The following is a 13,662-nucleotide window of genomic DNA, read 5'->3' on the forward strand; positions in this document are numbered from 1 at the left end:
CATGGCAAATAGATGGGGGAAAATTGAAAACAGTGACAGATTTTATTTTCTTGGGCTCTGAAATCACTGTAGAGAATGACTGCAGCCACAAAATTAAAAGATGCTTGCTCCTTAGAAGGAACGCTATGACAGAACTAGACAGCATAGTAAAAAGCAGAGACATCACTTTGCCAACAAAGGTCTGAATAGTCAAAGCCACAGTTTTTCCAGTAGTCATGTATAGATGTGAGAGTTGAACCATAAAGAAGGCTGAGTGCTGAAGGATTAATGCTTTTGAGTTGTGGTGCCAGAGAAGACTCTTGAGAGTCCCTTGGACAGCAAGCAGATCAAACCTGTGCATCCTAAATGAAATCAACCCTGAATATTCATTGGAAGGAATGATGCTGAAGCTGAAGCTCCAGTACTTTGGCCATCTGATGAGAAGAGGTGACTCATTGGAAAAGACCATGATGCTAGGAAAGATTGAGGGCAAGAGGACAAGGGGGTAGCAAGTTGAGATGGCATCACCAACTCAGTGGATATAATTTTGAGCAAACTCCCAGAGACAGTGAAGGACAGGGAAGCCTGACGTATTGCAGTCTGTGGAGTCGCAAAGAGTGGACATGACTTAGTGACTGAACCACAGGTATCTCTGTAGGTGGGATTGAAGGCCCTTGACATATTTGGGACTCTACTGAGCGACTGCAATTTCTCCTATGGGCATCTTGTCTCCAGATCTTCCTTTTATGTTTTCTCAGGCTCTTACTTGATCCAATCGCTTATGGTATCCGCGGGCATAATTGTTACTGATTGTTTTCAACAAACATCCTAGGGATAGTTATTTTCCTTTGAGTCAGTTGCTTAGATTAAAGCAACACCGTGCATATTGAGTTCTTCTAGGGAGCTTTGAGACAGGTTGCACAGTAACAATGATCAGGGATGGGACTTCTTTTTGAAGAGCTCCAACCTCAGTCTATTCCTACCTGTGGCAGCAAGCCTGAACATTTTGTACGGCTACCTTGGTTGCAAGGCAGTTAGTTTTCAAGGCTACTGCAGAGCTATGGAGAAGAGGAGGGGAGTTAAAACATAAAAATTACAAGGCTGCAAACTCTACTGTTCTTACCAATGTTTGGAAGCTTTTTTTTTTTTTTTTGCTTTGTCTTCATTACTGCATGTGTGTGATGTGTGTGCTTTCTACTTGCAGCAAGTGGAGGCTACTCTCTAGTTGTGGTGCACAGGCTGCTCATTGTGATGGCTTCTCTTGTTGGGGAGCACAGGCTCTAGGCACACAGGCTTCAGTAGTTGAAGCATGTAGGCTCAGTAGTTGTGGCTCTCAGGCTTACTTGTTCCCTGGCATGTGGGATCTTTAAGGACCACGGATTGAATCTGTGTCCTTTGCATTAGCAGGTAGATTCTTACGCACTGGACCACCAGGGAAGTCCCTGGAATCTTTTCTTGTGTAAACACCATTCAGATTACTGCAAGCTTTTCTTTCAGTTCAGTTCAGTTCAGTCGCTCAGTCATGTCCGACTCTTTGCGACCCCATGAACCGCAGCACACCAGGCCTCCCTGTCCATCACCAACTCCCAGAGTTTATTCAAACTCATGTCCATCGAGTCGGTGATGCCATCCAGCCATCTCATCCTCTGTCGTCCCCTTCTCCTCCTGCCCCCAATCCCTCCCAGCATCAGGGTCTTTTCCAATGAGTCAGTTCTTCGCATCAGGTGGCCAAAGTATTGGAGTTTCAGCTTCAGCATCAGTCCTTCCAATGAACACCCAGGACTGATCTTTAGGGTGGACTGTTTGGATCTCCTTACAGTCCAAGGGACTCTCAAGTGTCTTCTCCAACACCACAGTTCAAAAGCATCAATTTTTCGGCACTCAGCTTTCTTCACAGTCCAACTCTCACATCCATACATGACATCCATAAAACTTTTCTTTAGTTAGCTGCAATTCTGAGAAAGTTAATTTGGACAACTTTTCCCAGTGTTTTTATTGGTTTTATATAGGTGTGAAAATGGTTATTCTAAACTATTCCTTGCTTTTGTTTTCCTAGTGGCCTGTTTTTATTATTTAAGATATGTTTTTTGTTTTAATTGATCTTGTCCTTCTCACAATGTGGTCTCTGAGTCAGCAAAATCACCATCACCTGGGAACTTATTAGAAAACCAGAATCTCAGGCCCACTCTAATGCAGTTGAATCAGAATCTGCATTGAACAACATCTCCAGAGTATTTACTTGTACATTAATGTTAAAGCAGTGCTGGTATAATTCAAGAGTGATCAGAGTTTAACCCATAGACGGGCTATTTAAAAAACATCTGAAGAACTCAATGGAGCCCATGCCAGACTTACTAACTTAGAATTCATACAAATAGAAGCTTGGGAATCTGCATTTTGAACAAGCACTCCAGATGATAATAATGCATGTTGAATTGTTAGGACCACTGATTTAGAAACTGCAGTAATCAAACAGGATCTTTTTCTGTGTTAATGGGAGTTTATATTTCATTTTTAAAGTTAATATATCTATTTTGAGGAAAGTATGTTCATTGTAATTAAGCAGGGGCTTTTTAAACAGAAGCATACAGAATGCTATTTTATCTCAAAATGGGACATGTATAGCATGTGAAAAATCTAATATTTCTTATGTGGGTTTAGTATTTTTATTTGTGTGTCAAATACCATTATGCTTGTGATTGTTTTTTAGCCAGAACAAATTATTCCCAAAATAAATTGCCCAATGATTCACCATGGATTTATAGAAATATAAAGAAATGTTATAAATGTTCTCTGCCTCATAATTTTATGAAATTTAAATGAGAATTTAGTGCATGACTTTAAATATAAATTGCTCTCTGGAGAGGATTTATTCCTACATTTGCTTAACTGTAAATTTATATAAGCAGTTCTTCCAGTTTGATACATAACTTTCATCATTCATAGTTTACATTTTTTTACAGTTAATTTTGTCTTATTTAAAACTTTTTGGTATTTAATATTTATAAAATCCTTTACAACCCTTATATGAAGGCATCAGAAATAACAAGTTAAACCAAAAAGACAAAAACTGATACCAACATTCAAACATTAAGATATATAAATGTATTGCATTTTAGTTTGTGTATGCATGTTCATGAATGTGTGTGTATTTTTAGACTAAAACATTTGATTGATTTTATTACTGATCTATTTTCCACTATCAAGCTAGCATTGTGAGATCTTAATAACTGTTACATAATAAAAAAGATTTCTGTTAACAAATTAAGTTTAGATAAATCTGTTCTTAACAATATTGTACAGATTCAGTTCAACTCTGCAAGAGGAATTAGGCATTCCTGACATGACTCTTCATGAAATCTTTACCCTGCCACTAGGGTGTCATTTCCACACTATCCTCCACTACATTGTGGGCAACCTAAGGCTTCAGTCAGCTCAGTCACTTAGTCGTGTCTGACTCTTTGCGACCCCATGGATTGCAGCACGCCAGGTCTCCGTGTCCATCACCAGCTCCCAGAGCCTACTCAAACTCACGTCCATTGCATTCATGATGCCATCCAGCCATCTCATCCTCTGTCGTCCCCTTCTCCTCCTGCCTTCAGTCTTTCCCCATCAGGGTCTTTTCAGTTGAGTCAGTTCTTCACATCAGGTGGCCAAAGTATTGGAGTTTCAGATTCAGCATCAGCCATTCCAATGAATATTCAGGACTGATTTCCTTTAAAATTGACTGGTTTGATCTCCTTGCAGTCCAAGGGACTCTCAAGAGTCTTCTCCAACACCACAGTTCAAAAGCATGTATATTATCTATGGTGAAACAGATCACCAGCCCAGGTGGGATGCATGAGACAAGTGCTCGGGCCTGGGCACTGGGAGGACCCAGAGGAATCGGGTGGAGAGGGAGGTGGGAGGGGGGATCAGGATGGGGAATACGTGTAACTCCATGGCTGATTCATGTCAATGTATGACAAAACGCACTGAAATGTTGTGAAGTAATTAGCCTCCAACTAATAAAAAAAAAAAAAGAAGAAAAAAAAAGCATTAAGTCTTCTGCACTTAGCTTTCTTTGTAGTCTAACTCTCACATCCATACATGACTACTGGAAAAACCATAGCCTTGACTAAACCGACCTTTTTTGGCAAAGTAATATCTCTGCTTTCTAATATGCTGTCTAAGTTGGTCATAGCTTTTCTTCCAAAGAACAAGAGTCTTTTAATTTCATGGCTGCAGTCACCATCTGCAGTAATTTTGGAGCCCCCAAAAATAAAGTCTCTCACTGTTTCCATTGTTTCCCCATCTATTTAACCTAAGGCTTGGAATATAGCATATTCATGTTTGTACTTTCCAGTACTTAGTCCTGCACCTAACATGTAATGGGGTCTCCATAACTGTTTCTTGAAGGAATGACCTTTTTTATATAGGAAGGATTGAATTTCTGCTTGATTCCAGATGATGGCATAATTATCAACGCATTGATTTTACTAAGTACCCAAATTTTGTGTCTGCTTCTAAGAGAAATATTTCTATTTTCTAGACATAAGATTTTTGTTTTTGTTTAGTTGCTAAGTTGTGTTCAACTCTTTTGTGACCATGGACTATAGCCCACCAGGCTCCTCTGTCCAAGGGATTTCCCAGGCAAGAATACCAGAGTGGGTTGCCATTCCCTACTTTAGGGCATCTTCCTGACCCTGGGATCAAACCCACATCTCCTGCATTGACAGGCAGATTCTTTACCGTTGAGTCACGTGGGAAGTCCAGATTAGAAATTATTAAATATGTATAACTCTGACAGTGTATTATGGTCAATGAATAATTTCCTCTTTCTTTTTGGAATATAATTTGGTTGGTCATTTTTGCTCTAAGTTTCCTTGTTATAAGAATTCAGTGTTGACTTTACATATAAAAATATCATTTTTTTACCTATTTCCATTCAACATCTTTTATTTCTAACATGTTTTGAGTTACTAAATGAGAGTACATGAACTGTTTGAACTGTAATTTATTCTAATTCTAATTATATTTTATGATAGATGGAAATGATTTAAAGGAAGAATGTTTTGTGGTCATCTGAGTCATAATCCTTTTTTCATGTATTTTAGTGTCATTCTGGTGGAATCTTCAACATTTATCTCTTTGCCATCCCAATTAACTGAAGTTGAAGAATCTGTTGACTTCTTGAACCGCGGGTAAATTTCTGTATATGAGCTCGATTATCTCAGGAAAAAAATTTGAGAAATTAGCATTCAAGTAAATTTGTTACATAATTACATAGTAGTTTCCATTTACTTGAAATATTTATATTATATTACATATATTATTTATGTTATTCACACTGTTATTCTCTTTATGTATTACTAGGTGTATGGACATGAAAATTGAATACATGTGCACTTCACTTTGTTAAATACAATAGATTCCCATTATTCATGGTATTTATGGTATATAAAATTGCCACAAACAGTTACTGAGTATTGCACTGTTCCTCTGAGGAGAAATATATATAACCATATACATTGTAATTATAAATCCTAAAAACAACCCAACCTGGTAGATTCTACTTTCTTTATTTTACACGGAGAAAATAAAGTTCAGAAATGTTAAATGACTTGCCTGAGGCAGTCCCACTGGCAGGTGCCAGAGAGGGTTTTAAACCCTGTCCTCCTACCTCAGAGCTAGAGCAGCTTGCTCTTCTGTACTTCTGTACTGGCCCCCACTGTCTCCATCCTCTGCTCATCTAAGCTGGAGAGCAGAAACAAAAAAGCCCAGTGTCACCTTGTCTGACCTCAACTGGGAACTTGTGTGATCAGCTACTGGAATTTTCCACCACTCTGCACATGCCCACGAACAGTTGGAAAAGTACCAGGAGTATTGACTTTGGGGTTCCAAATCAGTTTCAGTGAGAAGATGAATTTGCAAATTTGGGATTGGTGGCTCATGAAGATTGACTGTATTTAAGCTTATTTGATTCATGTTATAAAGTCTGTATTTAGTTTAGAAAGGAACTTTGACTTCTCAGTAGAGAAGCAGATATTTTTAAAGTTAGATTGCCTTATACGTCTCATCAGCTTTAAACTATAGGATAACTATTTAAAGTGAAGTAGAATAAAACAATGTTATAAAGGTTGAAGAAACCCAGACAGAAAAAAAAAAATGCAGGTTTCTATTATAGAAGTGCATGTATATATTGACCTTTACTATGGTGTTGTTAGTTTATTTTATACCATTGTCTCTGTGTAGTGCTTAGCAGCATCAGTGTCATCTTTTTAGATGCAAAAACATTCCAACTGGCAAGGATTTGGCAATGTTGATATCATAGGAATTCCAGTGATAAAGTCATCAGAACCATTAAAATGATTGTGCAGATCTTACTCAGATTAAATGAATAGTGTGTTTTCCAAAGTGAATTGTATTACAGCCAATCGTTTTGGAAGATCATAAGCATTGCATTCATTATAAGATATTTGATTTTTTTTTTCCCATTGGTTTATATTCTGTGAGAAAAATTGATAAGGAGAAAACATTTTTGTCTGACAATTTGTTTTTTTGGATGTTAATTTCATAACTTAACTAAGGCATTCAAAGTCATCCTTTCTCATTTTGCTTTGTTGTTGTTTTAGTTGCTCAGTTCTATACAACTCTTTGTGACCCCATGTACTGTAGCTTGCCAGACTTCTCTGCCTATGGGATTTCCCAGGCAAGAACATTGGAATGGGTTGTCATTTCCTTCTCCAGGGGAAATTTTGCTTTAGTGAACAATAAAATATGAATTAATGCATTGATCTCTAAGGCAGCATTATAAATATCATAGGAATGTATTGTAGGCATTTATGTTAATTTCTTTGTAGTATGAGATGCTACTTTTAAATGCTTAAAAAACTTCAGTAAACAGTTCTCCTCCTGAAATTTTTTTCAATCCATTGTTTCTTGATCAAGAAGTTGCTTTATGGTCACAGATTTTGCCTGAATGGCTTTGAAACAATTTCTTCACATTAATTGTGAATAATATCAGTTCAGTTCACTTCAGTTGCTCAGTCGTGTCCAACTCTTTGTGACCCGATGGACTGCAGCACGCCAGGCTTCCCTATCTTTCACCAGCTCCCAGAGCTTGCTCAAACTCATGTCTGTAGAGTTAATGATGCCATCCAACCATCTTATCCTCTGTCGTCCCCTTCTCCTCCGCCTTCAATCTTTCCCAGCATCAGGATCTTTTCAAATGAGTCAGTTCTTTGCATCAGGTGGCCAAAGTATTGAATGTTCAGCTTCAGCATCAGTTCTTCCAGTGAATATTCAGGACTGATTTCCTTTAGGATGGACTGGTTGTATCTCCTTGCAGTCCAAGGGACTCTCAAGAGTCTTTTCCAATGCCACAGTTCAAAAGCATCAATTCTTTGGCACTCAGCTTTCTTTATGGTCCAACTCTCACGTCCATACATGACTACTGGAAAAGCCATAGCTTTGACTACATAGACCTTTGTTGGCAAAGTAATGTCTCTGCTTTTTAATATGCTGTCTAAGTTTGTCATAACTTTTCTTCCAAGGAGCAAGTGTCTTAATTTCATGGCTGCAGTCACCTTCTGCAGTGATTTTGGAGCCCAGGACACTAAAAACAGGACACTGTTTCCATTGTTTCCACATCTATTTGCCATGAAGTGATGGACTGGATGCCATGATCTTCATTTTTTGAAGTATTTATAGTATTCTAATTAAACTAGAGCCAGTTCTCAAAGAAATGCTATAGATATCTGTGAGCAGAAGTAATTCAAAGTTAGATCCTTTTAATGAAAAGCAAAAGTGAGTCCACCTTCATAATTTGGAACACAGTTTGGAAATTCTGTATCCCAATTTTACCATGATTTTTTCATACAATGTTCTGAAATGGTTTTAGTTAGACCTAACATTCCAGAATTATTGAAGTCATAGATTCTCAAGCTTCAGGTAAAGATATCTTTTTTTTTTTAATGTTATGCTTCTCAAATCAAAAGCAAAATTGAACAAGTATGAAAGCATTTATAATTTAATTTTGAAAAGGAAGGAAACTTTGGAAATACTCATCCAAAACAATTCCAGCTCAGCCTGAAATATCACTTAAGAAGTGTGTCTACCACAGTCTCAAACTTTATTGATCATTGTTTCCCATATAGGCTCTTCCATTTGTATTTATAACACTGTACTGTCTTAATTCATCTTTCAAAGCTTCCTGTGAGAAAAGAAACATAAAGATGCCGTGACATTGAGCACTGGATCAGGGAGAGCATAGTCAGGCTTTGGCAGATTAGCTCTCAAAGAAGAAATTAGAGCTGCTAGTTTAGAATACTGCCTATTTACTCCTGTGCATCTCTGTAAAGACTGTCTCCCAGACCAAAAGCAAGGGTGAGACTTACAAAGGCTAAAGACACACAGTTTCTTAAGGAAAAGGGCTGGCCGTTGGTATGTCATTTCAGCACTGATATGGACAGCTGAGCTGCTAATTCATACATTGAGTTGTGATCAAATCGTCTCAAGTTCACCAAAGAGGCTGCTCCTCTGACAATTCAGAACAGATTTATTAGAAGCATTGGTGTAGCTTCTTCTGGGGTCCTGATGGCTTGCTCTGTGGCCTGGTCCCTAGGTCTAATCATCCAATTAGCTTATGGAGATTTTTAAAAACACTTTATTTGTTTTCTTATGTTACTATATGTTACATACGTTAAGAGAACAAAAAAAATGTATTTTAAAATTCTCCATAAGCTAACTGGATTTTTTTTCTTAGAGCTCCTTACAAATATTCTTGTTTTTCCTATTTTAGTGCACACACGGCACTTCCCCACTAATGTTAAAATTCTGCATGAACACATAAATGGCATATGAGAAGTGCTGACTGTTTTTTCAAGTGGTAGCTTTAAGACCCAGTGAGTAATTTTTCCTGTCCCCATTCCCTGCTACAATTATTAGAGAGGCACATTTAGGAATGGAGGCCTCCTTCACCAAGGAACTCTGAGTGTATCCTCTCCACCTAGAATGGACATGTATTGTGAGAAAGAAGTAAACTATTGTGTTAATCCACTGAGATGTGGGGTTGTTAACTATAGCATGACCTAGCACATACTAATGGATGCTTCTCTTCAGAGTCACTTCAGTTAATGTCTCCCCACATGATAAATAATCTCTTCTCAAGTGACACATGAAGTACTGAAATTATCTTTCAGGTGGTGTTAAAAAATGATTTCCTATTAAAAATTTTTAAAAAATGTTTCCATAAACTGCTCTTCTCAAGCAATGTATACAATATAAAACAATACATTTGAAAGCACATGCATGAGGAAACTATATTCATCACATTTTTGCTTTATATTTTACATGATCCATGAGCACAAGTAAGAGCAGTTAAGAAATTTTTATTCTAATTAAATCCCAAGAATTATCAGAAAGAATCAGGACAGGAGACTGATTTTAGTCACACTAAAACTGAGTGATAGATCAGCAGTGCTCAGAAAGGAGCACTTTGTAAATAATTTCCTTCAGTGATATGACTTGCTATTTTTTCCAGCTGCGTTGAATTATTTATCACTCAATAGATTTTTACTAAGTGGCACCTCAAGCATTTTTCTTCGTACTGGAGAAGTATTGGGATAAATAAGTCACAGATCTGGCCCTAAGGTTGCCAGCCATCAAGCAGAGAAGAAGAAAAAAAAAATCTACCCAAATGGAGACAGTTGTATAGGGCAGAGTGCATTCAGTTGTATGTGTTATACTGAGAAAATAATACACACACACACACACACACGTGTGTGTGTGCATGTGTTCTATGAGCTGATTGGCAAGGAATATCACTATGTAGATATTTTTGTGATTTATATGGAAGAGAAGACACTGTTGGAGAAAAATGAGGTCCTGGTAACTTTTTTTCCATGCATACACCATGTTCTCCTTTATCATGTACAGACTGGGATCTGAAATAATAGTACTATCTGATGGCCAGAATCTGGAACGAGGGGAGAACTCTCCTACAAGTGTAGAAGGATCATGGGAAGAGGGAATGGCAGAAGTTTTGGGGGAGTAGGGGACAGTCAGGTGAGAGGAAACCACCAGAGAAGCCCAGAATTACAAGGCATTTGGTTATAAATATGGACTACAGGGTTAGCATAGGAAAGTGTGAGCTCAAGTTGAAGAGGTGTTGAAGTATTTACCATTCTACTTTGTACTCATTTCTTATAGAGTTACTTTGCATGGCAGACCACGCACGTACTCTGTGAACTTAGGGGTTTCATCATTCATCCTTGTTCCTAGAAGAGTTGGGCCCAGAATAGCCAACCCAAATGAAAGTAGGTCCCAGTAGAGATATCTTTCTGAGTCCTGATTCTGGCCTAAAAATCCCCCCCAAAAGCTGGGTTTTGGAGAGCCATGATTTTTTAAATATTTCATTCTACTACACTGAATAATTAGTAACAGACTTCGCCAAGTCTGAAGGAAAGTAGGGTGACTCAAAACCAGATGTATATACTAAGAGTAACAGCCTGCTGTGATCCTCTTGCTCTACATTAGGATTTCATACCTGGTTTTAATGTTTTCATGCTCTTTAGCAGTCTGATGAAGCCTATTCTATTTCAAAAAATAGTGTTTTTACAAACACATAAAATAGATAACAAGGATTACAGAATGCCTTAATCTCCCTGGGCTACCATAACAAAATACCACAGAATGGGTGGCTTAAACAACAGAAATTTATTTCTCACCGTCCTGGAGACTGGAAAGTCCAAGGTGCCAGCAAGTTAAGTTTCACTCTGAGGCCTCTTCTTTTGGTTTATCTCACTGTGTGCTCACATGACCTCTTCTCCGTGCACACATGGAGAGAGAGGGTGAGCTCACTGGTCTCTCTTCTAATAAGGATGCTAGCTCTTTCTTATTAGAGCCCCATCGTTATGGCCTCATTTAACCTTATTTACCTTACAATATGCCCTATCTGGGGCTTCCCTGGTAGCTCAGTGCTTAAGAATCCACCTGCAATGCAGGAGACACAGGAAACATGGGTTTGATCCCTGGGTCAGGAATGTCCCCTGGAGGAGGGCATGGCAACCCACTCTACTCTTCTTGCCTGGAGAATCCCATGGACAGAGGAGCCTGGCGGGCTACAGTCCATAAGGTCGCAAAGAGTTGAACACACCTGAGGTGACTGAGCAGGCACGCATGCCCTATCTCCAAACACAATCATTTTGAAAGTTAAGACTTCAACATAGAATTTAAGGGTGATACAGTTCAGTCCATAGCACAGAGGAAAGTAATAGTCTAGTAGAGTACTGTATCACAATATTTGAAACTTGTAGTATATTAAAATATATACTTCATTAACACAATGCGTAGTAACATCTACTGGTAGAGATAACTACCACACTTTAAAAGTAGCAGTGAAAATAAATAATAGCTAAATATATGTGCAAGAAGTGAAATGTGATGTAAAGATACTTATGTACAGCTAATACTACTGTGATTTGATTTCAATTGCTATTAAGAGTCAGTGGGCGTAATGGTGGAAATCTTTTCCCCATTTAAATTCACAGATCACTCTCTCTTTGTACAACAGGTTAGCACCCCTCATTTTAGAGACTTCTCAGCTATTCAGGAGCCAAAGTTGTACAAAAAGCATCAACCATTCTATTTTAAATGCCCCCCACATGGCCATGGGATCTGATTTTGATCAACTCCAGGACGCATGGAGGATGGGATGAATCTAAAAACTGATTCTCTTATATTCCTTCCTGTGAGTCATAAAAACTAGACTTTAACCAAAGAATTTGCTGCTTGATTTGGATGTAGCCCTGAATGCCAGCCCAGAAGTATGAAAGCTTATAAGAAAGATCTTCCTTCCCTGATGGAGAGACGAGAAGGAAGTCATTCTTGGAGCTGATTTATTCATGCTTTGACTCCCTTGTAGATCAGCTGGTAAAGAATCCGCCTGCAATGTGGGAGACCTGGGTTTGACCTCTGGGTTGGGAATATCCCCTGGAGAAGAGAAAGGCTACCCACTCCAATATTCTGGCCTAGAGAATTCCATGGACTGTTTAATCCATGGAGTCGCAAAGAGTCGGACATGACTGAGTGACTTTCACTGACTAGAAGCAGTTCAATATCATTTTGATTATTTGAGCTTGAAAAGAGCTATATACCACTATTGCAGAGGAAAATAGTGTGCCATCCCTTTCCATCTGATAAATATTAATAGGTTACACACCCTGATTTAACCCATTACTAAATTAGCAGAAAATATCCCATTATTTGACTGACAGTTTCATATGATGTACCCTGTATATAAGTTAAATAAGCAGGGTAATAATGTACAGCCTGACATACTCCTTTCCTGATTTGGAACCAGTCTCTTGTTCCATGTCCAGTTATAACTGTTGCTTCCTGACATGCATACAAATTTCTCAAGAGGCAGGTCAGGTGATCTGATATTCCCATCGGTTTCAGAATTTTCCACAGTTTATTGTGATCCATACTATCATTGATCAGGTAAAATAGAATTTTCCTTAGCCAGATTATTTTATTAAATTGTTTTCTTATGTCTCTGAATTAATCATGATAATTATCAGCTTTACAAGCAAGTCCATCAGATTCTTAGGTCTGTAAAATGTTTTATGTATTTTTATCGTTAAGAAATACAGGTAGCTCAATTTTTCTGGTTTTGAGACTCTTTGTGGATAAGGCAGCTCTTTGATTTGTTCAAAAGGCACCATCATTAGCTATTCTCCAACAAAATAGGTAAAGAAAAGAAAAAGGAGATGAAGCCCAAATTGCTCTGCTTTTCTATTCACAATGGAAAAAAAAAACATGACTGAAGGGCTAGTGATTGCATTTATTGAACAAAATGAGGTTTGTAGATTATCTAAGGATTTTAATCAGACATTCTACCCAGAACTCCATTAGCAAAGAGATGGCATTGTAGTGGTACATTGAGAAATAACCTTTTTTTTTAATTGTTCTTTCCACTCTTTGTATAGTCTCTGTTATAAATGCTGAAATATCTATCTACTATGTCTATCATAGCCTTCAGGTATCTATCAAGTGCTCAACTTACATAAAAGTATTCAATGTTCATGACATTGTACAGGAAACAGGAATCAAGACCATCCCTAAGAAAAAGAAATGCAAAAAAGGAAAATGACTGTCTGAGGAGGCCTTACAAATAGCTCTGAAAAGAAGGGAAGCAAAAAGCAAAGGAGAAAAGGAAAGATATACCCATTTGAATGCAGAGTTCCAAAGAATAGCAAGGAGAGATAAGAAAGCCTTCCTCAGTGATCAGTGCAAAGAAATAGAGGAAAACATTAGAATGGGAAAGACTAGAGATCTCTTCAAGAAAATTAGAGATACCAAGGGAACATTTCATGCAAAATGGGCTGGATAAAGGACAGACATGGTAGGGACCTAACAGAAGCAGAAGATATTAAGAAGAGGTGGCAAGAATACACAGAAGAACTGTACAAAAAAAGATCTTCATGATCCAGATAATCACGATGGTGTGATCACTCACCTAAAGCCAGACATCCTGGAATGTGAAGTCAAGTGGCCTTAGGAAGCATCACTACAAACAAAGCTAGTGGAGGTGATGGAATTCCAGTGGAGCTATTTCAAATCCTGAAAGTTGATGCTGTGAAAGTGCTGCACTCAATATGCCAGCAAATTTAGAAAACTTAGCAGTGGCCACAGGACTGG

The 13,662-nt window shown here is 38.1% G+C and overlaps 1 protein-coding gene across 1 annotated transcript in view; it reads left to right on the forward strand.

The window, feature by feature from the left end:
* The window catches only part of CFAP47 (cilia and flagella associated protein 47), a 490,506-nt gene that overhangs the window by 249,985 nt on the left and 226,859 nt on the right, over window positions 1-13,662 (forward strand). The window contains exon 40 of the mRNA XM_065916701.1: window positions 5,076-5,162. Coding sequence (XP_065772773.1) covers window positions 5,076-5,162 — 87 coding nt within the window. The remainder of the gene's footprint in view (window positions 1-5,075; window positions 5,163-13,662) is intronic.

Source organism: Muntiacus reevesi, chromosome X, assembly GCF_963930625.1.
Source record: "Muntiacus reevesi chromosome X, mMunRee1.1, whole genome shotgun sequence".
NCBI classification, from domain to species: Eukaryota; Metazoa; Chordata; class Mammalia; order Artiodactyla; family Cervidae; genus Muntiacus; species Muntiacus reevesi.